Source organism: Alosa pseudoharengus, unplaced genomic scaffold (genome assembly GCF_046254945.1).
Source record: "Alosa pseudoharengus isolate Yale_2024_CS ecotype anadromous, Long Island Sound unplaced genomic scaffold, YU_APseudo_1.1 YU_APseudo_1.1_scf_1, whole genome shotgun sequence".
Taxonomy (NCBI): Eukaryota; Metazoa; Chordata; class Actinopteri; order Clupeiformes; family Clupeidae; genus Alosa; species Alosa pseudoharengus.
This window is the reverse complement of record NW_027468564.1, coordinates 24,168,392-24,193,401: the sequence shown is the minus strand read 5'-3', so window position 1 is coordinate 24,193,401 and position 25,010 is coordinate 24,168,392. Positions and strand designations below refer to the sequence as shown.

General features: G+C 39.7%; 1 protein-coding gene across 1 annotated transcript; it reads right to left on the bottom strand.

Moving 5' to 3' along the window:
- Positions 1-10,141: 10,141 nt before the first annotated feature.
- LOC143123385 (B-cell receptor CD22-like) lies at positions 10,142-24,251 on the bottom strand. Its single transcript, XM_076284762.1, has 11 exons — positions 24,217-24,251; positions 23,931-23,988; positions 18,976-19,305; positions 18,627-18,884; positions 15,968-16,237; positions 15,525-15,794; positions 14,715-14,984; positions 14,292-14,555; positions 14,081-14,174; positions 13,643-13,688; positions 10,142-12,848 (listed from the first exon to the last, which is right to left on the bottom strand). Exons 1-11 carry the CDS (start codon positions 24,217-24,219, stop codon positions 12,702-12,704), a joined length of 2,010 nt encoding a protein of 669 aa, XP_076140877.1. The 5' UTR covers positions 24,220-24,251; the 3' UTR covers positions 10,142-12,701.
- Between the last annotated feature and the right edge of the window lie 759 nt (positions 24,252-25,010).

The following is a 25,010-nucleotide window of genomic DNA, read 5'->3' as shown; positions in this document are numbered from 1 at the left end:
ATATTAGTTGTACAGATGTAAAGTTTATCTTATACACAACCATTGAACCAACAAAGTAAATGCAAAAGACTTTTGTGTAATTATTCCATCTGTGTAGTCCTTCTATATCAGAACACCTGACATGCAATCCAAATAGTCTACAAGAAACCTCAGTGTTACCTTTCATTTGAGACCAAGATTATGCTTCTAGAGAGGTTGCTACACAGTAAGGCTTTTATTGTCAGTATGCATTTTGGGTAACCAAAAGTCCTATGGGGAGTTTCCATAGGGCATTTTACAAAATGCATGAGCATACCTTGGTAAACTAGATGTACCGCAGAGCGGTACAAAATATGACCGCCGCCCAGTCCAGCACATGTTTTCCACAAAAATAAATCACGCTGAAAGGCCTATATGATTCTAACTGTCTCACTAAATTGCATTATCCACACTCAATTCTCACTGTTATCTGCTAGACAACAAGTACCAAAACATGATTAGTTCATAGATTTCACATGTAAAATTCATTTTATACAACCCCACCCCCATCTTGCCTGTTCATATTGCCTGTGTATGTGCCTGTGTTTGTGCATGTGCATGCATGCGTACATATGTCTACTGTGTGCAGGGTTCCTACACATTTTCCATTTCAAAATTCCATACTCAAATTTCCAAACTTCTCGGTAGATTTTTCTGACCATATTCTCGACATTGCGGCCACATCTGGTTTGGGATAACTCGGTGAAAACAAAGGTATGGACAACTGAAGTGAATTAAAAAAATGACACTTAATATTCGTCCATTTAGCTGGGTCATTATTAGTTGTATCTTTGTTGTACCATAGCTGTATCCTGACGATGGGGACTGACAGTTAAACTACACAACAGTAGGAATGGTTCATTATGACCTGAGTGAAGTGATTAGTACTGCAAATGCAATAGTCTGGAAACACAAATATTTTTTCATACCCTTGTTTCTTTTTTCCATACTTATCCAGACCTGGAAATTACTAAAATCAAATTCCATACTTTTCCAGGTTTTCCATACTGCGTAGGAACCCTGTGTGTGAGTATGTGTCATACGTATGATTACTGTGAATGTATGTGTGTGCGTGTGTATCTGTTTATGCACATGTGTGCATATGGAATGGGTTAACATAACCCCTGGAGGCAAACATACGGAAACAAATGGTCATCCTAGGCCCTACGGTTCTCAGGATATTCACAGAAAACAGGTGTCTGCCCTACCCTCCTATCGGGGGGGTCCAGTCCAGCGGGGGGGCTACAGATCAAAACAAAAAACGATGGTTCCATGCTATCCATGTGGGGTTACATGCCCACCAAGTTTCGTGTACCCCGGTCTTTCAGTGTCCCGGGAATCCTTGTTGGTGTACGGTCAATAAATGTACACATCAATTATTTTACTGTAGGGCCCCCCCATGAACGAAAGTTCACAAAACTTAGCATGCATTCGGAGGGTGTCATAATGATCCTACACTATCAATTTCGTGCAGTTTTGACCATGTCAGCCAGAGATATTGTGATGAAAACACCTAATTATTTGCTTTTTAAATTTTAACTTGGTGGCGCTATACATGAAATAAGTGGTAATGGGATGAGTTGACATGCCCCCTTAAGACCAACATACAAAAAAAAGGTGGACCTCCTAGGCCCTACGGTTCTCGAGATATTCACAGAAAACTGTCTTCGGCCACCTACAGGCCAGTTGGTGTATAGTAACATAAATTAATTTATTGTGTGGCCCCCCATGAACGGAATTCCACGAAACTTGACGTCCATTGAGAGGGTGTCATAATGATCCTATACTTCCAATTTCGTGCAGTTTTGACTATGTTAGGTCACAGATAGCTGCGATTACAACACTTCATTTTTACTTTTTTGTGTTTAACTAGGTGGCGCTATAAATGAAATGAGTGGTTATGGAATGGGTTGACATGGCCCCTTGAGATCAACATACAAAAAAAATGGTCCTCCTAAACCCTGCAGTTCTCGAGATATTCACAGAAAACTGTGTCTGCCCTACCCTCCTTTCGGGGGGTCCAGTCTAGCGGGGAGGTTCCATGCTATCAATGTGGGGTTACATGCCCACCAAGTTTCGTGTACCCCGGTCTTACAGTGTCCCGGGAATCCTTGACGGAAATTTGGACACAAAAAAAAAATCTGACTAAACCTATATGACCGTAGCTTCGCTGCGCAGCGGTCATAATAATGGTCTAAAGTACTAATTTTTCATTTTATATTGATCTTTTGCACAAAGCTTCACAAGACCTGGTGATTGGCCTCAGTTGTGTTTCTAAGTCCGTTCAATTGACCTAGAGGGCTGAATTGTGGTCAGTTTAGAGATGCTTGCAATCCAGCAGGAAGAAAAAACTATATTCTAGCCTCTGTATCCCTGTGTCAGTACATCACACAGTTATTCTGATGGGCTCTACTGAAACTATCTGTTATGCAAAATTGTTAGACATCATTGGGAAAACCTTTTCAAGTGAATTGAGCCTTCTACAGCATTATGAAGAGCCTTAGGCCTGATAAATAACAATTACATCAAAGACGGTTGATAACGCTAAAGGTAACTAGACAATCTTTGGTTACATTCAAACATGTAATTGATTTAGAGAGAGAGAGAGAGAGAGAGAGAGAGAGAGAGAGAGAGAGAGAGAGAGAGAGAGAGAGAGATAGAGAGAGAGAGTGTGTGTGTGTGTGTGTGTCACAGATTTCTTCCTTACCTGTCTTGCTGTATTTGTCCTTCCCTCGCTGTCGTTGTGTTCTACAGCAGTCCACCAGCACCACTGAGACCCTCCTCAACTGGACCAGAGGCACGGGTTCTGTAGAGGACCATTCCAACTGGACCAGAGGAAGGGGTTCTGTAGCGGACCGTTCCAACTGGACCAGAGGCACGGGTTCTGTAGGGTACCGTTCCAACTGGACCAGAGGCACGGGTTCTGTAGGGTACCGGTCCAGTTGGGAGCTGCGCACTGGAGCCATATTTGATATTTCTGCTTTTGTTCCTAAAAGTCATGAAAGAAGGGGCAACAGTTCATATACCGTGTACAGTGTGGTTATATGACATTACAGTGCAGTACAGTAGTATTTTCATGTCCGAAATACAGCATTTCTGCAGGGTCATTCCATGCCAAACCAACAGATTTTAGGGTCATTCCGTGCCAAATCAACAGATGCCTCCCGCCTGACCATCTTGGATTTGCTTCATACTTTATGTCAATAATCCTATAATACCCAACAACTACTGTGCAAAAGTTTAAGCTTGTATCTACTTTATTGTTTCTGAGATATGGAGGCTTAAAAAACAGGGTCATTAGTCTGATAAAATGCAGTTTTTTAAAATCACTAAGTTCCCAGGGTCATTGTGTTTGAACAATTCATGCTAGAAACAGGTGAGGCGGTGACAAGGCTAATAAACAGAAACAGGTGAGGGGTGGGGACAGAGACACTATAAACTGAAACACATGGCTATATAAACAAAATATCACATGGTATAAGTAAACAAATGTCCACAGCAACCTTGGAAAAATACACTCACCCATAGGCATGTAAACCATTTTTGATGCCTTCATTAATATAGTTTAAGTAAAGCTACCAACTCAATATTTTGTGCATGTGCTAATTGAAAGACAATATTTTCAATGATATTGTCTGTAAGGAAACCGTTGTCATACATGTGAAAAATACACATACAACTTGAAAAATACACATACAACTTAAATGTGAAATTATTTTTATCATCTTTAATGTGTCATAAATCATAGATTTTGATTTCTTCCAGACATATTTCTACCTGTTAATAATGCACTACAATATGTATTTTATATATATAAATGTAAAAGATCTGATGAGGTTCGGCTTGCTATTTTATAGTGAAGATATAGTGGTCAAAAGTTGCTATTTTTTCATTTAATACTATATTCAGCATACCATAACTTGGCAAATATTAATCTCTGGGCCACACAATTTTGCAGTTGAAAACATCTACAGTCGTGCAATATATCCTGAAAATTCCAAGCATCTAGCATGAATTGTTCAAACAAAATGACCCTGGGAACTTAGTGATTTTAAAAAACTGCATTTTATCAGACTAATGACCGTTTTTTAAGCCTCTATGGGCCCTATCATGACATTCTAAAGTGCATCGTCACTCGTCAAAAGTCTATTCAAATTTAGTAGGATGTCCAGTTCACATTGGGAGGGGTTTCGCTATCAAAAGTGGAGCGCATGGCGTAACAAGGTGTTCCTAGGTCTTTTAATCAGTCATATGGGTGTGTTTGGGGCGTAACATCATTTTAAACCAATGAGAATGACATCTGTCATTCCCTTTAACGGCGCAACGCGCAATATGTCAAATAAATGCATCGGTATTTTGGCATTCCAAGGCGCATTTGAAGGAGGCTGCTTGCCATACCGTATAGAATAGTCATTCTTAAACCATGCTTTACTAAAACCTAGCACAGCCTTCACGCATTTGCACTCGTCTATTATTTGAACTCATTGGCAAAGTGAAACTAACTTCACCAAGGAGTCAGTCAACGACAAGACAGTTATATGCAGTTACTTTCACTATTGACTGACAATGGGTTACCACCGAAAACATAGGCTGGAAAAAGCAACACTTACCCTAATATTGCTCAAATGACTGAATAAAACATTTATCCTGCAGAGGAGTTGCTTATATCTCGTGACAGTGCGTCTTCAGCTGTGCTCCATACATGTCTCTCGCCTCTCCCCTAATCACTTTTAACAGTCATTACCAATTTGCAAATGATGGTGAATAACTACTCATTATGAGATGCACAGTATTTCGTAATATCTTTGTTCTAATTATGTTTCCCATTGTAATCGTGCAATTTGTAATGCTTTGCATGGACGTGCACTGGTGTGCATTCATGAATGATAGAAGGATGGTGCGTGCACCTGCCAATATGACTGTTGACATGCGCTCTTAAAATAGCATATGAACAACTCGCCATTGACTTCTGACCAGGTTTAGGTGGTATGATAGCGATTTTTAGACAACGCGCTAGTCCCCTCTCTAGGTTGTTAATTGCCACACCCCTGGGCACAATGCTTAAAAAATAAACGTGTAAAATACCGAATTCAACTTTCCGCGGGTGAATAACGAGTATTACGCCATGCGCTGGTGGCCCAAAATACAGCCCTATATCTCAGGAAAAAAAGTAGATACAAGCTTAAACTTTTGTACAGTAAGTGTTGGGTATTATAGGATTATTGACATAAAGTATGAAGCAAATCCAAGATGGTCAGGTGGGAGGCATATGTTGATTTGGCACGGAATGACCCTGCAGTAAAATACAGTAGCCTACAATGCCGTATTTCAGTGTTCAAAATAGGCTACTGCATTTCCTGCATAAGATAGATAGATAGATAGATAGATAGATAGATCACTTTATTGATCCCCAAGGGGAAATGTAATGTCTCAGTAGCATAAAGACATCATATCACACACAACATAAGTAGTATAAGTATATAAACTCTTTTGATCCAGTGAGGGAAATTTGGTCTAGCTATCTGCATTTATCCCAATCCGTGAATTAGTGAAACACATTCAGCACACAGTGAGGTGAAGCACACACTAATCCCGACCAGTTCCCTTGAGCAATGCACCGACCTAACCCCTCACTGCCCCTTGAGTGCCGCTGTAGCAGGCAGCTCACTGCGTCGGAAATGGATGGAAGTCTGACATGCAGCCTAGTCTGAGCTATATTTCCTGATTTACAATAATTCACCGAAAAATGTCTCCTTCGTGTTGTTGGAATTTACACTTACACAACTAATGACTACCAACTAGCAAGAGGCTGGCGGACCACTGGCATTTTGCTCATCGGTTCGGTGGCGGGTTGCAGACAAATTGCCCAATATTTTGCCGCTATTGGTCTAAAATATTTCTAATTTGTTCAGTTATACACCATATATCATTTTATGAACTTTTCTTAACATTCACACAAGTCAAATTAAAAGAGATGGTGGTCCAACGGCGGACCACAAGTGGCACGCCATCGGCGGCATACCACCGGCATACCGCTAGGCTATCTGCCAATCTGATTTTGCTAGTTGAAGGATGGGCATACCTAAAACATTCACTTAGGCCTACTCATACGAGCAAGTAGCCTAGTGGAATATTATCGTTACGTTGACCAAATGGGGAGACGAGGCAAGCACCTCGCTGTCCTTTCACGTTAACTCCATTAACTCGTTATAGGCTACCCGTCACTGCAACATAGTGCATTAGGCTATCACAAAATCTTATATTTTGTGTAGGGGTTTTTTGCAACGTAATCATAGACGAGTGTGACTTACCCTCAAGCATAAACTCCACGAAATCACCAGACCTACTCCTGCCTGCCTTCGAAGTCGGAATGCAAAACGTTCAAAATGATCACGCCACCTCCAGAGTCTGGTAAATCCCATAAAGCGCTTGAAGTAGAGGCTCTCCCGCTAGGGTTCCTTTTAATAATGGAGACATGGAGACACGACAGCTGAGCGAGGGGGCCAAGTGTGAGGATGTCATTTCCCCACTTCCTAAATCTACCCCCAATAACAACAAGGCTAAAGAGCGGTAGGCGGGTGGGAAATTCATGTGCTGTCCTGGGGGAAGGGCTCACACCTGTTTGACATAGCACACAATAAGCACAGCTCTAGGGCTGTGAGTGGTTCAAAGCCCACACAAAAGATTTATTTATTTATTTATCTATTTTAGATGTAGATGGGTTGGTGTTGAGTGTAATTGTAACTACTTGGTACAGCATGTGCATACATGTGCAGTATGTACGTAAACATCCGTCCTGATGCCTTATGACACACACACACACACACACACACACACACACACACACACACACACACACACACACACACACACAATCTACCTTCCCATCCACATACAGTACACCAGAAGTTTTGGCACCTTTGCTAAAAATGACTAAAAACCAGTATAATAAATTATTTGTTGGGGATTTATTGTGATCTCAAAATGAAAATGGGTAAAAATCCAACCTTGAAGGAAAGCAAATTTATCGCTCACAATTATTGGCACCTCTACTTGTAGTATTCTTAAGCCTCCCTTGCCAATAAAACAGCTTGTACTATTCTCCTATGACACCCCGCAAAGTTGGAGAATGCAAAGCAAGGAATTTAAGACCATTCATCTTTACAAAGTTGGAGAATGCAAAGCAAGGAATTTAAGACCATTCATCTTTACAAAGTTGGAGAATGCAAAGCAAGGAATTTAAGACCATTCATCTTTACAAAGTTGGAGAATGCAAAGCAAGGAATTTAAGACCATTCATCGCAAGGAATTTAAGACCATTCATCTTTACAAAGTTGGAGAATGCAAAGCAAGGAATTTAAGACCATTCATCTTTACAAAGTTGGAGAATGCAAAGCAAGGAATTTAAGACCATTCATCTTTACAAAGTTGGAGAATGCAAAGCAAGGAATTTAAGACCATTCATCGCAAGGAATTTAAGATCATTCATCTTTACAAAGTTGGAGAATGCAAAGCAAGGAATTTAAGACCATTCATCGCAAGGAATTTAAGACCATTCATCTTTACAAAGTTGGAGAATGCAAAGCAAGGAATTTAAGACCATTCATCTTTACAAAGTTGGAGAATGCAAAGCAAGGAATTTAAGACCATTCATCGCAAGGAATTTAAGACCATTCATCTTTACAAAGTTGGAGAATGCAAAGCAAGGAATTTAAGACCATTCATCGCAAGAAATTTAAGACCATTCATCTTTACAAAGTTGGAGAATGCAAAGCAAGGAATTTAAGACCATTCATCTTTACAAAGTTGGAGAATGCAAAGCAAGGAATTTAAGACCGTTCATCTTTACAAAGTTGGAGAATGCAAAGCAAGGAATTTAAGACCGTTCATCTTTACAAAGTTGGAGAATGCAAAGCAAGGAATTTAAGACCATTCATCTTTACAAAGTTGGAGAATGCAAAGCAAGGAATTTAAGACCATTCATCGCAAGGAATTTAAGACCATTCATCTTTACAAAGTTGGAGAATGCAAAGCAAGGGATTTAAGACCATTCATCTTTACAAAGTTGGAGAATGCAAAGCAAGGGATTTAAGACCATTCATCTTTACAAAGTTGGAGAATGCAAAGCAAGGAATTTAAGACCATTCATCGCAAGGAATTTAAGACCATTCATCTTTACAAAGTTGGAGAATGCAAAGCAAGGAATTTAAGACCATTCATCTTTACAAAGTTGGAGAATGCAAAGCAAGGAATTTAAGACCATTCATCGCAAGGAATTTAAGACCATTCATCTTTACAAAGTTGGAGAATGCAAAGCAAGGAATTTAAGACCATTCATCTTTACAAAGTTGGAGAATGCAAAGCAAGGAATTTAAGACCATTCATCTTTACAAAGTTGGAGAATGCAAAGCAAGGAATTTAAGACCATTCATCGCAAGGAATTTAAGACCATTCATCTTTACAAAGTTGGAGAATGCAAAGCAAGGGATTTAAGACCATTCATCTTTACAAAGTTGGAGAATGCAAAGCAAGGGATTTAAGACCATTCATCTTTACAAAGTTGGAGAATGCAAAGCAAGGAATTTAAGACCGTTCATCTTTACAAAGTTGGAGAATGCAAAGCAAGGAATTTAAGACCGTTCATCTTTACAAAGTTGGAGAATGCAAAGCAAGGAATTTAAGACCGTTCATCTTTACAAAGTTGGAGAATGCAAAGCAAGGAATTTAAGACCATTCATCTTTACAAAGTTGGAGAATGCAAAGCAAGGAATTTAAGACCATTCATCGCAAGGAATTTAAGACCATTCATCTTTACAAAGTTGGAGAATGCAAAGCAAGGAATTTAAGACCATTCATCTTTACAAAGTTGGAGAATGCAAAGCAAGGAATTTAAGACCATTCATCGCAAGGGATTTAAGACCATTCATCTTTACAAAGTTGGAGAATGCAAAGCAAGGGATTTAAGACCGTTCATCTTTACAAAGTTGGAGAATGCAAAGCAAGGAATTTAAGACCGTTCATCTTTACAAAGTTGGAGAATGCAAAGCAAGGAATTTAAGACCGTTCATCTTTACAAAGTTGGAGAATGCAAAGCAAGGAATTTAAGACCGTTCATCTTTACAAAGTTGGAGAATGCAAAGCAAGGAATTTAAGACCGTTCATCTTTACAAAGTTGGAGAATGCAAAGCAAGGAATTTAAGACCATTCATCTTTACAAAGTTGGAGAATGCAAAGCAAGGGATTTAAGACCATTCATCTTTACAAAGTTGGAAAATGCAAAGCAAGGGATTTAAGACCATTCATCTTTACAAAGTTGGAGAATGCAAAGCAAGGAATTTAAGACCGTTCATCTTTACAAAGTTTCCCCAGATCTTCCAGATTCCTAGGTCCACTCTTCTACATGCTCCTCTTTGACTCACCCCAGTGTTTTTCTATGGAATTTATATCAGGTGACTGAGATGACAATTGCCGTAACTTGATTTTGTGTTCAGTAAACCATATTTGTTTTGATCTGGACGTTAGTTTTGGTTCATTGACCTGATGAATGATACAATCATGACCCACTTTTAGTGTCAGTGATTGACAGATTTCCTTTGGAAATGTTCAGATTTGTTTTGAGGTTCATGCACCTTAATTAGGTTCCCAGGTCATTAGGAATAAAAACAGCCCCACTATATCACAGCCCCTCCACCATGATTCTCATTAGGCATGGGGTTCTAAGTCATTCTTCAAACACACTTTAAGTGTCTACCAAAGAGAACAATTTTCATTTAATCTGACAATAGATCGCACTTTCCGACTAAGTCACTAGGCCTATACCCCTCTTAATTATCTATTGACAGTGATTGCTTCTGAAAGTTGTGATTGCGTTTGCTTCTGAAAGGATTTGATAAGAGTTCAATGTACCGATTTAAGTGTAATTTCACTGCTCGTTATACTCATGGAAATTGGAAAAAAAAAAAAAAAAAAAACGGGTCAAATTTGCTATCAGGTTTGTCTGGATTCACCAATCGAAGGCCTGAATATGAACATATGAACTTAACCAGCTACTGGTCAACGACTGAAGGACTTGCTCATCTTCAAGACAATATTTATTCATTTATTTAAGGTGTACATGTATGAAAATAGGATTGACTATTTAAATGACAGAATAGATGGTTATGGTTATGGTTATAGGATTTGGCAGATGCTTTTGTCCAAATTAACATACAAATAATAACAATATAATAGTTAAATTTAACAGTAAATTATTTAAAATGTTGGTAAGACTACACTAAGGAGAACAGCAATAATAAACAACAATTTCAATTCAATCAATAGCCTAATGAAAATTAACAAATAATATACAAACCATAACACATAATAAATGCTTAAAAACTAAGTGCATATTGAATAGATGTCTTTAGAGTAGATAATAAAAAAATAAGTAATTAAAAGGTTACTGCATTGTATAGGAATGCTATACTGTACGTGCACAAAAGTAAAAACGCCACTAAGATATATAAAAAAAAAAAAAAACTATATTCAGAATGACCATCTCCATCTCGGCCGAGGTGGGTGAACTAGCATACAGGGACAAGGTGGAGCGGCTGGCAGAGTGGTGCTCAGTCACCAACCTGCTCATAGTTAGATAGATAGATAGATAGATAGATAGATAGATAGATAAGATTATTGATCCCCAAGGGGAAATTCAAGGTCTCCGTAGCATACAGACATCACGCACAACATGCACTTACAGTAGAAAAACTAATATAAGAAAACTCCACTGTACAATAGAATAGTAGAAGATAAACATGATACTAAATACTAAATATACTATAAAAACTAAATCAACACCACAAAAACGAAGGAGCTGGTCATTGACTTAAAAAGGTCATTGACATAGAAAGAACAAGTCTGTTATTCAACCACTCTTCATCGACGAGGCCTGTGTGGTGGAGAGGGTTCCGGTGTTCAGGTTTCTGGGCATCGAGCTGGAGGACGACCTGACATGGTGCGCCAACACCAATGACCTGCTGAAGAAGGCGCAGCAGAGACTGTACTTTCTGAGAACTCTCAGGAAGAGCGGTCTAACCCAGAATCTGCTTCTCGCCTTCTACCACTGCTCCATAGAGAGTGTGCTCATGTACGGACTGTGTGTTTGGTACGGTAGCTGCACATCCTCAGAGAGGAAGGCGCTTCACAGGGTCGTCAGGGCAGCAGAGAAGACAATAGGCTGCCCCCTCCCCACACTGGAAGAGATCTACACCTCCAGATGCCACAAGAAGGCAATAGACATTTCAAAGGACTTTTCACACCCAGGTCATTGTCACTTTCAGCTCTTGCCATCAGGCAGGAGATACAGAACAATTAAAACCAGGAAAAACCTATCCGAAGGCAATTATGGCCCTTAACTCTTCAAATTTGAAATAGTCTGTTCTGGGCCCTTAACCCATTGAGCAATTTCTATTGTGGAGTATGTTTTACCAGTGTAATCTGTACAACTCTGTATCACCAGTACAATAATGTATATAGTGTGTACATATATATACATACCTAGTGAAAACTTTACAGAACCATTCCTGTTCATAACCAGTGCAATATATTCTTTTTATATTCTTATACATGTGTATATTTTTACTATGTATTTTTCTTATGTATACCTCATGAGTCGACAGCACTTTAAATCTGGTTGTAGCTTTGCAAAACGTGGAAATGACAATAAAAACTATCTATCTATATCCTTAAAGGAATATTCCACTATTTGGGGAATTACGCTCACTTGAGTTAAACAATTGATTTTCACCTTTCTCCAGTTCATCCAGCTGTTCTCTGAGTCTGGCGATACCACTTTTAGATCCAGCCTAGCATAGATCACTGAATGGGCTGGAGCTAAAAGTGACTCAGAGAACGGCTGGATGAACGGGACTGAACTGAATTGTTTAACTCAAGGGGAGGTTTGAAATGAGTGTAACTCCCCAAATGGTGGAATATCATTTTAAATCATCCTGATTCATATGCTTGTGTTCTTTTTTTACTTTGCTAAAACAGCTTTGAAGTAATTTTGTTGGTAAACAAACATGTAATGGGGAGAATTGCACTACAGCCTAAATTCAACTAAATTCAATTCTTGAATTTCCCCTGGGGATCAATAAAGTATCTCTATCAGCTCTTGCCTAGCCATTTAGGGAGAACCTGCCTTGCTGTTTGTAATGGGGAGAATTGCTCTGCAGCCCTAGCCTAGCCATTTAAGGATAACCTGCTTTGCTGTTTGCCGGACAATCACATATATGGCAATTACTCAATAGCCTATTAGTTTATAATAGCCTACAACTATTTTTTTTATTAAATTGTGTCATAGTACCTTGTTGGTCGACATGGCTCCTTGGAAATGATCCTTGCTAGTTTGTAAACAAATCCACATGCATCATATCTAGGGGGAAGGGCGCTAGTAAGAGTCGCATATACAACAAAATATATACTCACAACTGCCGGGGGCACCCGCACACAAAAAACCCTACACTGTGTTGGATACCTTTACAAAAAAAAAATAATTGCAACCTTTTTAAGGTTCAGAAGCCGATAAAGTAAATAAAATTAATTCACACAGAATATATGCATTTTTCTAACTCTCCTTGCTAGATTGAGATTGATGATCAAAGTCTGAATAAATGCATCAGGATGTCGATGGAGTTTAACGTTTGCTAGTCTGCAGCAGGTTGCATATTGTTAGGGTTTAGGATATGATAAATGACTGCAGGTTGCATTGTGTTGGGGTTCAGTCTCTGGTAACCCAAACTCCCCTGGTTGTTGTCAATAGTCTGTCGAGTGTTAACATAATCTCTGGCACCCTGCAAATAAAAGAATAAATAAAACTGTATTACCATAGTGGCCAATGAATCCGAATCAGACTTTGCTTTACTCATAAAGAAGAATAAAGAAACAATCCATTACAAAATCCATTCCCATGTATTTCCCTTCTGAGTATTAACCTCATAACTGAAGACATTTTGCAAAATCAATGTACAACCTAATGCACCGAATCCTGATTTTTAAGGTTCTGGCTAATACCGAATGTGTAGGTCTAATTGAGTGCCTATCACTTTAAGACCATGAGGCTAATTAGTGCCTGACACTTTAAGAACTCTGTGAGTATCCGAGGAAGGCTGAGAGTCTCACAGTTTTAGGCAACTGATATGTGGATGCAATTCATCATGTTTTGTATGTCAATAGTTAAAATAAAGGTTCAAAAACTTAACAACTCAAAGACTATCCATATTGGATCATAAGAGATAAGTCTCTCGCAATGATCATTTATATGTGGTAGTGAGTACTAAACGATGACAGGGAGTTAGCTGGAACTATGTTGTTGCGACGGCAGTCATATTCTAGTAGTGGACACACTGAGTAGGATTCGGTTCGTTTTTTTAAAACAAGGATTGGCAGAATCCGAATCCCATCGTAAAGCTGAAGATTCGGCCAAATCCGAAACTGCTTCGGTCGGTGCACCCCTAGTACAAACCTTGGTTAATAGTCAGGAAATTGCAATACTGACAGCACTATGTCATTATCACATAAATGTGTGTATTTGAATGTTATTGTTTGCAGCACAGACTTGAACACTTCACATATTTAACTTGCTCACCTCCTGCTCTCCTGGCTCTGACAACACTTCTTTCTTGCATTTGTGGCTGCAACATAAACACACACAGATTGCATCTTTTGCGTCATATTTGTGATGTGTGATGTGTGACAAGGAAAACTCAAATGATCTGCATACCAGATTATCACCTTCAAATGCATATGGTCATGCATATGGTCATGTGAATAATAAACGTGTATTTACATGGCTTAAGTGAGCATGTTAATGATTGGACATGAGTGCAACTAAAGCACTTAATGAAATCTAAAACAATCGAGTGACTTCCTGAAACAGCCCTTTGACTACATTAGTGCTTCAGCACTGCCACACACACACACACACACACACACACACACACAGCACTTGTAATCTTCTAAATAAACACAAATCCATTGACATTGATAAACACAAATGTTCATGAACAACGACAAATTCACTCACCTCAACAAAACCCACAGAGCAAGCAGACAGAAAATTCCCAATACTCCACACAGAAGGATGACTATTACAGCTAGCGGTACAGCAATCTGATCTTCTGATGGATGAGACGTAAAGAACATGAGTTTGGGAACATATGGAGTGTGGTGGTTGCTGGTTGGGTTGGGAGTGTTACTGAAATTATCACTTAACAGAGTTGGAGATGCACTTGTACCTTTCACTGTGATTAACACAGCAGATGAGATCTCAGCTCCATATTTGTTCCTGGCCTCACAGTAGTACAGTCCTCCATCCTCAGAGCTGATGTTAGTGATGCTGTACTGCTGTCCTGATCCTACTGGAGTGGACTCATTCACCTTAAACCAGCTGACGCTCTCTACTGGTGGCTTGGCATCACTGTTGCAGGTTAGAGTCACTGTACTTCCCATAAGAAGCATTTCGGAAGGATCAACCGAGACTGCTGTGTTCTTTGGTGGATCTGGAATGAAGGTGATTATTGGACAGCCTCTTATTTCTAATCTGAGAAGCCTATTCTGTTCCGTATAAATGCAGGGATGAACTATAAAAAGCCCCACAGCCATACCCATTGCAACATTATGCTTATATAAGTATGATGCTGATTTATAGAATTACTCACATGAGACATCGACAGACACAGCTGGAGAGTTCTGATGACCAATCCCATTGGCTGCTCGACAGATATACTCTCCACTGTCCTCAGAACTGATATTGCTGAAGGTGAGTGTGTTCTCCTTTCCTGACTCCAGTTCTACAGCTCCACTCTTCTTGATCCAGGTGTATGTGTGTACTGATGGGGCAGCTTCACTCATGCAGGTCAGAGTCACTCTAGTTCCCTCAGTTATTTCACCAGATCGACGAGACACAATTCTTGTGCTCTTTGGAGGGTCTGGATTATCAGTAAAGAAGAAAATGTATGCAAAAGGTAAATTTTAGCAGCTGCGTTATCACTTGTCTGATAAAGGAATTGCATTAATCAGATGTCTGCAGTTAATTAAAAAAGGCACATACAAACTACTCAGACTTGAACATTACATTCATTTAAAGTGAGAGAGTGATTTCGTAATGTCTCATTTGACAGCTATTGAGTGTCAATGGAGACGAGTGGATGTACAAAGTAACATTTAACATGAAGGCAAGTTAATACAAATTAAAGCGACCATTTAGTCTCTCTCACTCAAGTTGGCAGTAGAGTCACAGTATGAACCAAGGGAGATCAAAATGGACAATAGAAAATAAAATGTGATGTTTCAGAACTTAATTGGTTGGCAGTAGAGCTGTATAAAATCTACATGACACTTGTCGCCATGGGGTTGATCATTGCCTATGACAGATTTACAGTTGTGGTGATATATTTACGAACTCAGACTTGTGCCATATTGCTGGAATAATTACAATCCCAATCATGTGAATTTACAGTGATACTCACATAAAACCTGGACAGACACAGCAGGAGAGTCCTGATGACCAATCCAATTGGCTGCTCGACAGAGATACTCTCCACTGTCCTCAGAACGGATATTTCTGAAGGTGAGTGTGTTCTCCTTTCCTATCTTCAGTTCTACAGCTCCACTCTTCTTGATCCAGGTGTATGTGTGTACTGGTGGGTCAGCTTCACTCATGCAGGTCAGAGTCACTCTAGTTCCCTCAGTTATTTCACCAGATGGAGCAGACACAACTCTTGTGTTCTTTGGAGGATCTGGATAAAATTAGGAAACAGTACATTCTAGTAAGTGGGTCTTGACATGAATATGACATGATCATAAAATAATTCATTAATTAATAATTAGTAATTAATATCCTTTAATGTAAAAGCACATAAGTGACAATGCAACACTTCCAATCATGCGGAATCAAAAAAAAAATACTCACATGAAACCTCAAATAGCATGGTAGGAGAGTCCTGTTTGCCAATCCTATTGGCTGCTCGACAGAGATACTCTCCACTGTCCTCAGAACTGATCCTGCTGAAGGTGAGTGTGTTCTTCTTTCCTGACTCCAGTTCTACAGCTCCACTCTTCTTGATCCAGGTGTATGTGTGTACTGGTGGGTCAGCTTCACTCATGCAGGTCAGAGTCACTCTAGTTCCCTCAGTTATTTCACCAGATGGATCAGACACAACTCTTGTGTTCTTTGGACGATCTGGATTGTCAGTAAAGAAGAAAATATATCCAAAGGTACATTTTAACAGCTGCATTATGACTTGTCTGATAAAGACATTGAATTAATCAGATGGCTGCAATTCATTTTAAAAAAGCACAGACAAACTACTCAGACTTAAAGGAGAATTCCGGTGTGATATTGACCTAAAGTGTATTGAAACATGATACCGAGTGTGAACGTATGTCTCATAGCCCATCTCGGCTTGTCCCCTGCACTCAAAAAACTCTGGCGCTAGTTAGCCGATGCTACCAACAGCTTTTTCAATGGTGGTGCTTCGGCATCGGGCTAGCCATGCAAATAAATCACTGTTTTACACCATTTACGAGGCTCAATGTATCTCCACACTTCATTGGTAGACTTCCGAGGGCCCTGACATTTAAAACGAGACATTGAGAACTTTGAAAAAGCACTGGTAGTTTACTTACAAGACGATTTATACAGACAGTATCTTCACGAAGTTTAGCGTTTGCAGCCATCTTAAATTTAGTCACGATAAGTCGAGCGACGAGTAAGAATGAACAGGTATGATAAAGGATCAGATTCCAAAAATAATTCAGTGGAAATGCATGGATTCCAGTTTCTTCCAGTAGCAGCAATTTCCACAGAATTATTTTTGGAATCTGATCCCTGAATGTCAGGGCCCTCGGAAGTCTACCAAACAAGTGTGGAGATACATTGAGCCTCGTAAATGGTGTAAAACAGTGATTTATTTGCATGGCTAGCCCGATGCCGAAGCACCACAATTGAAAAAGCTGTTGGTAGCATCGGCTAACTAGCGCCAGATTTTGGAGTGCAGGGGACAAGCCGAGATGGGCTATGAGACATACGTTCACACTCGGTATCATGTTTCAATACACTTTAGGTCAATATCACACCGGAATTCTCCTTTAAACATGCCATTGATTTTAAGTGAGAAAGTGATTTTGTAATGTCTCATTTAACAGAGTGTGACAATGGAGTGAATGGAGTATGGTGGAGGTTCAAAGTAACATTTAACATGAACACAAGTGAATACAAATTAAAGCGACCATTTGGTTTCTCTCACTCAACTTGGCTGCACTGAAAAAAAAGAAATCGCTGGATTTACTTGATTTTATTATGTACATTGGTTGCACATGAATGAAATGTCTAGAATTAGTCCAGTATTTCTCTTTTGGTTTGCAAAATTGATTTATACTGTGATAACCCAATTTGATCAAGTAATTCCAATGAAATGTATTAGGGTTAGGCCTACATGAAATATACTGCTTAAAAAAAATTAAGGGAACACTTCAATCATACACTAGATCGGTACTCTGACACTGTTTGGTTCTGAGCACAAGTAAAACTTTTGAGGCAAGTGTTTTATTTTGCAAGAAATGTTAGACATTCTGTGAATGTAGTTTGAGAATGGAGAAAAGGGTGGAAGGTTTAAAAAAATGTGTTTTGTGGAAAACTGTAAGTGTTCCCTTATTTTTTTTAGCAGTATATTACAATCTCAACATGATTGTGTTATACAGGCAGACATGGGGGACTCGAGTCATTTCTTAAGACTTGAGACTTGCTTGATCAACATGTATAAAAGACTCGACTTGACTTTGATTTGCTATTCATGACTTGAGACTTGACTTAGACTTGAGACAAATGACTTCAAATTACTTGACTTTTTATTTTTTTCATAGATATTAAGGAGTTAACTTTACGATTTTAGACAATCTGCTTAGGTGCTGTTGCATGTGTCACGCAAGCGAACCTGTCATTGTATTGGCCCTAAGACTTTGGTTTAGTAACTGTGACAAAGCCTCTATTCCTTTTGTCCCCACTATTACCCTACTGCGATTACCTTATGTGATTCAATTAGAAAAATTGATTACTCAATTGGAATGACTACTTGAACACAATGTGGTTGTGTTTCATTCAAAACTATACTGTTTTATGTAATTGTTACGTAATACGATTTGATTAATTGGACAGCCCTGACTTTTCCTTTTTTACAGTGTAGTTGTATACTTCATGTTGATCAGCGAATTTGAAGCTAACGGTCTTATCTGATTCAATGAGCTGGAGCTAAAAGTGTTACTGTCAGACTCAGAGAACGGCTGGATGAACTGGGGAAAGGTAAAACTGAATTGTTTAACTCAAGGGGAGGTGGAAAATTAGTGTATTTCACCAAATGGTGGAATATCCCTTTAAAGCCTATTGTGGGTCCTATTTGTGTACTTTGTAAATATTATTACATCACCTGTCTCTAATCAAAACATTGTCCTATACTCCAGTATGTTTATAGCACCATGTGGTATGCACAATGCATTATGTCCATAATATCTCAGGGTTAATTTAAGAACTCAAAAAGCATAAACTTGGAATGACATCAAAACAGTTCACTCACAGAAGACCTGCAGGGTCACAGGAGAGGAGCGCAGTTGACCACATTCGTCAGTTGACTGACAGAAATAGTCACCACTGTCTTCAGGACAGATGTTTTTGATGACGAAAGTTTTTGCACGGTGTTGGATTGCACCTATTCCAGTCTTGTACCAGCTGTAGGTCGGTGAATAAGAATTTCTCATGCAGGTCAGTGTCACGTCGTCTCCTTCCAATATGTCACCAAACCGATGAACCAAGCTGATAGACACTGAAGGCACGTCTGTGAAGAATAACATGTCTGGATACACATTTCATCACATAATATTTCACAACATTTAAAATAAGTTAAATGTTTTTTTATGCCATTTTACCTGTCACATATAATTGAACGCCTGGTTCTCCTTTCAAGGTCATGCCATTAGGGTATTTCACTAAGCAGTGATATTCACCAGTGTCTGATAATCTGACTGGGTTTATGCTTAAACTGGAAATACCATGTGAATCATGGACCATGGTGAATTTGAATCTGCTGTCACCGGACAAACTGATGTCAGTGCCACTACTCCGTTTTGTCCAGTCAAATATATTTGGCCACTGGGAACAGCGCCACTGTTTGTAATAAGTGCAGGACATGGTCACCGGAGACCCTACAGAAGCACAGATGCTTTGCAGTGGGTAAGTGGGGTCTTGACCAGACACACCTAAAACAGGGAGGAACCAAATATAAATAAAAGGATATAAAAACATAAAATAATTGGCCTGTGTAAGAAAAGTGTGTAATAGGACTGTACATTTGTCACATTCACAATAAGAACCAGTACAATTACCTAATGGCAAACGTTTAAAATAATAGTGCACAATTAATGTTGTCATATTTATGACTTTTATATTAATGTCATCCTTGGCTGTGCTACTTCTGGTTGGTGTGTGTGTGTCAGGGGTGCTATACCCCTTTTGCACTGGACGTGCTCACCAATCAGCGGTGGAACAAATTAAAGAGGAATATTGAACTGAAAATTGAAGGTTTGGAATATTGGACTGAATCATACTAGCTGAGACCAAACCTATGCCATTGGAAAGAATCCTGTGTTGTCATATTGGCAGGGTTTATTTTATGCTCAAGTTAGTCTAATCCACTAGCCTGGCGGGCCATCCTATATCATTGAAATGTATAGTCTGGCATCGAACCATTCACCTCGCTTAATCCAAGGGGCGGGCAGAGAATTGTCTTTCAAACTGCCTAGGCATGCAATAGGCCAGCGCTACGACCATATCCGTATCCGGTCGGCAAAACGGCAAATACATCCTTCTTCGAAAGGAATGACTTAAGTGCATTGTGTTGCTCAACTTTCAAAAGAAAAGCACAAGTCCAACTTCTCCAAAGTTGACGCCAACGCCGATTCAAACAACCGCTCTTCGTTCGCCATAGCCACCTACCTTGTTGTTCACCGTTGCAGGACTGTCGTTATCCTGTCAAGCCCGCCTTAAGACTCTCTAACAAAATAGAGCACTGTGATTGGATGAGGTCCACGGTATCAGCCAATAGAAATCCCTATGGTTTGATACTTGACGTACAGGCTGAGCAAATTAATTTGCCGCTAGGGTGTGTCTAGATTTCTAGGCTACTAATCCACTGTTTTCCCTCATAACCAGATTCACTCATAAACTACATGCCGTTTCGCTCTGTGCTAACTCTCCAAGTCCCCAGAAGACCAACCCACTCATGAGAATGGTTAACCAGATTCACCAATAGACTATAGTGTCCATCCCACGGAAGACTAACCCACTCATGAGAATGGTTAACCAGATTCACTAATAGACTACAGTGTCCGTCCCACGGAAGACTAACCCACTCATGTGAGCCATACAGGAAATTAACCTGAATACTGTAACTCACAGACTTGCGCTGCTGACTGCCAACTTTAAGTACCCCAAGTACGAGCAGGATTCAGTTATATATCATCTCTTACAGTCATTTAGTATGTTGTGAGCTAATGAGTTTGTGAAGCTCACAAGTTTTGAGCATGACACAGTTCATCTCCTTAATTTGTCGGCTGTTGACTCGTGGGTGATTTATGTGTAGGGGAATCCTGCATAGTAGCATAGTCGAGTGGGCAACCTTGATTAGTATAATTAAGTATAAGTATAAGTATAAATATACTCTTTTGATCCTGTGAGGGAAATTTGGTCTCTGCATTTATCCCAATCCGTGAATTAGTGAAGCACACTCAGCACACAGCACACAGTGAGGTGAAGCACACACTAATCCCGACGCAGTGAGCTGCCTGCTACAGCGGCGATCGGGGAGCAGTGAGGGGTTAGGTGCCTTGCTCAAGGGCACTTCAGCCATGCCTACTGGTCGAGGTTCGAACCGGCAACCCTCCGGTTACAAGTACGAAGCGCTAACCAGTAGGCCACGGCTGCCCCGTATGGCCACAGCTGCCCCGTCAGAGGGACAGAGGGGGAGGGACGAGCTGATTGCTTGTTATATTGAGGCAATTTAAAGGCACACTATGCAAGACTTTCACCTTTATGAAGCCAATTTGATGGTAAACGATACTACGAAACTATACAGCACAGACGTAGTGACTCACTACCGAGAAAACCAGCCATGCAACAACCAAGAGCGGCACCCAACAAATCTCATGAGAATCGTGAAACATTACCTTGTCAGTAGATCTAGCTCTTTGGAGATAGTTTTTGCCTGTTGCTAATCCTTCACCTCCACAACAAAAGCATTTGCATTGTGTATAGGGGGATAACTGGCGAGAAATTTGCTATTTACAATAGCAGAGCAACATCAATACATCGCGACTCTAGAGGGAGCTCTAAACTGGCCAAAAATACTTTTAAGCCAGTCTTGCTCCTCCGCAAATGATGCTTTTGATCAGTCAGTTTTTAAATCTCCTGTGGTGGGTTGGACACTGTGTAGTGTCATCAAAACGCCCCCCCCCCCCCCAGATTACCCATCCCGCCTTAACGCTTTTACACTGGTGCCGCAATGAACGAACCACAACGAACACAATCGACTTGGCAACATGTCTACCCTGCCTGGTTGTAAAATTCACCTTATTCATGCACCTGGCGGCCAGAACGTGGACTTAGGTATAATGGCAATTGTACCCGTTAGCCTCGTTCTGGCCGCCGGGTGCATGAGGTGAATTGGCGTTCCACGATTCTGGTACATAAATTCGCAGGAAATTCGGCAGTGTAAAAGGGACAGAACTTTGCCAGAACTTTGCTGGAAGTTGACTCATATGCTCAGGGGCGTAGCCCCAACCAACCAACCAACCACCGGCTGTAAGCATGAAGCATGAGGTTCACAACTAACTACTATCTAATCACACATTGAATTAATCTAACAACTCTTATATGTACTGTATAACAGAAAATAATCTTATTACCCAAGACTTCACTGAATTTCAGTTTTATTTTGAAGAATTTTTAAAAGCTAGAACATGAAATGAATGAAAAAACTTTTGCCTGAGAGAACAGCTATCTATACAAATTGAACACTTTTGGCTGAGACAACAGCTATCTATAGCTAATTGAGTGTGATGCGTTTCACAAGTTAGCTTTGCTACTAATTTGACAGCCTTTCCTCATGAACCTATATAACATTGAGCCTACTAAGTTAAGCTATTAGCTCGTAATAATTTTCGAATTAGTAGGCTATTGAAATGTTGTGGTAGGCTATAAATCAGGCATCATGTTATTTCTAATTTTGTGTTAATGCTGTTTTAGCACTGATAATCGCGGATTCGCGGTGGTATTGAAGTGTTTTGTAACCTTCTGGAGTTCATTTCATTTGTAGACTATTGCTTTCACATTGGGCTCACCTTTCTTGGGAAAGAAGGCTGTTAACACTTGTTTTCCCTCATTTCTTTTTTTCTCCCTTTCTTGCCTCTCTTTTCTTTTCTGGGAACCGGATTTAGCTTTCTTAGACTTAGACATCTTCACACCGTGACCGTCTGCATTGCCGCTTCGGCAGAATGAACGTTACTTAAAAAATGCGCCTAGCAGGGGAAGGCGGACTGAACCATTTCGTGCAAGGGAGAGGGTGCCTGCCCTCAAACAATGTTGGCTTGGACACAATTTAATACATCAATCAACTGATGCATTTATCTGAAATATTTGCATCTATATTAGTTAATAACATGTATTAAGATCTTTAAATTAAGGAAATTATTTATTATTAAGGAAAATAAAATTAAACTCCTTAGGGGCCCTCCCCCCACTTGGGGCCCGGGTTATTTATTCCCACTTGTCCCCCCACTACGACGCCCTTGCATATGCTTCCCACAAATCACTCAAAAGTTTGCTGCAAATCTGCCACAAACATTTAATTTAAGGTTGTACCAAAGAGAGCATTTATGTGGAACTATGTTGACATAAGAGAACATCAGTGGAACTTATGTTGACATATGTGACATCAGTGTCATTTTGTCAAAACACTTGTTTCCGTCAGTCCATTTCTTTGACATTTTTGGATGAATTAACCTACTGTAGGTTAGCACCTTTGAAATAAAATCTCTAGCCCAGGTACAATGCTTATGTAGCCATTAGTATTATAAGCATATTATTAGTAGTAATAGTATCTTTATGTTACTGGATAATTTACGGGCAACCGTGGCCCACTGGTTAGCACTCTAGACTTGTAACCGGAGGGTTGCCTGTTCGAGCCCCGACCAGTGGGCCGCGGCTGAAGTGTCCTTTGAGCAAGGCACCTAACCCCATGCTCCCTGTGCGCCGCCGTTGTAGCAGGCAGCTTACTGCGCCGGGATTAGTGTGTGCTTCACCTCACTGTGTGTTCACTGTGTGCTGTTTGTGTTTCACTAATTCACCGATTGGGTTAAATACAGAGACCAAATTTCCCTCACGGGATCAAAAAAGTATTAAAAAAAAAGTCAAATAATAATTTTAATGATTGCAATATTATGTATTATTTATCCCAATGACTTTTGTAAATAACAAAAGCTAAAAATGATTGTGAAATATTGGTTGCACACAACCCCACACAACCCCAACGTCACAGAAAGTTTCCTTTTTGGTGTGACTTTGTTAAGGCAGTGGTTCACATAACACACACACACACACAAACTATAAAAAGCTTTGGTTTGTGGGTAACATATTGACACATATGCTGTCTTCCATGGAAATGAAGACATTTTTCTCATATGGCTAAATTTAAACTGTCACATGAACTTAGATATGAATAAATTGTAAGACATACATTAGCTATCAACATCAAAGGATTCATACAAAATTTAAATTCTGAAACACATGCCATGAACAGTAGAAAAGACACAACAAAAGTTGGATTTACCTTGTGCAGTGAGGAGAATCACCAGATACAGAGAGCTTGCCACCCTCAGTCTCAAACCCTGCAAGTTGTGTACATGTTCAATAAAAAAGTAATTCATTGAGTGTTACAAGCATATTAAGTTTGTTACTAAGTTACTACTACCCATATACCCTGTAAAATCACAAAGTAATCCTGGACTAGTGTATCATGATACAGTAAATACTCTGCATACTTTCAGACAATTAAGGAACTTTTATGTAATTTAGTAAAAGTTAGGAATCTTGTATAAATATTTAGAGTCTCTTACCATGTTTCACTAACGTTTGACAGCAGTGATGCCACGACAACAAGTGACAAACTCTGCCGCATTCTTAAATGTCTCTTTCCTCTGCTGATGTCACAGGAAGGAAATTCTACTTATTTCACCTTATTTGGTCTTCTTGACCAGGCGTTGCAGAGTTCTGCATCAGTGTGCCACATTCAACGTCACACAGGCCACACACTGTACTAAGACTGTTTAATCAGAAATGGATGTCAATGCCTGCTCTAAATTTGACATGGGGTCAAAACTACAACACTGTGAATTACAGTAGGAAGATGTTTAGTGAAATGTATTTCACAAATAAGGTTTGGAATTGAAAATAAGCAGATCCTGTGTTCATGACACAGTGTCCATACCATATCTTAGATCCTGACCCTCTTAAGGAAAACAGTGTGAAACTGACCCCTTCCTCTTGAAGAAAACAGCGTGAAACATTTGAAAAATGGACCGCAACTATGAAGGTATATTGGGTGCAAAAGTGGCGAGCACATTTAACTGCAGATTTTGCATGTGCACACTAAAGTTGTAAATGTGTAACAGTAAAGTTGAAGTTCTACATATTTTTTTATATCTTGTTAACACAAAATAGGGGCTACGGGTTCACAAATCCTTTTTACAGGTACACAAATCCTATCCTGTGAGTCACAAATTTCAAGAGTCATGCACTCGACACTTTTGCTCCAAACGTTGCAGCGCAGTTGGTGCGAAACACATTTGCACATCCGTGTTTCATAATCTGAGAACATGCACAACATTCGTGCATTTGTAAACCCAAATGT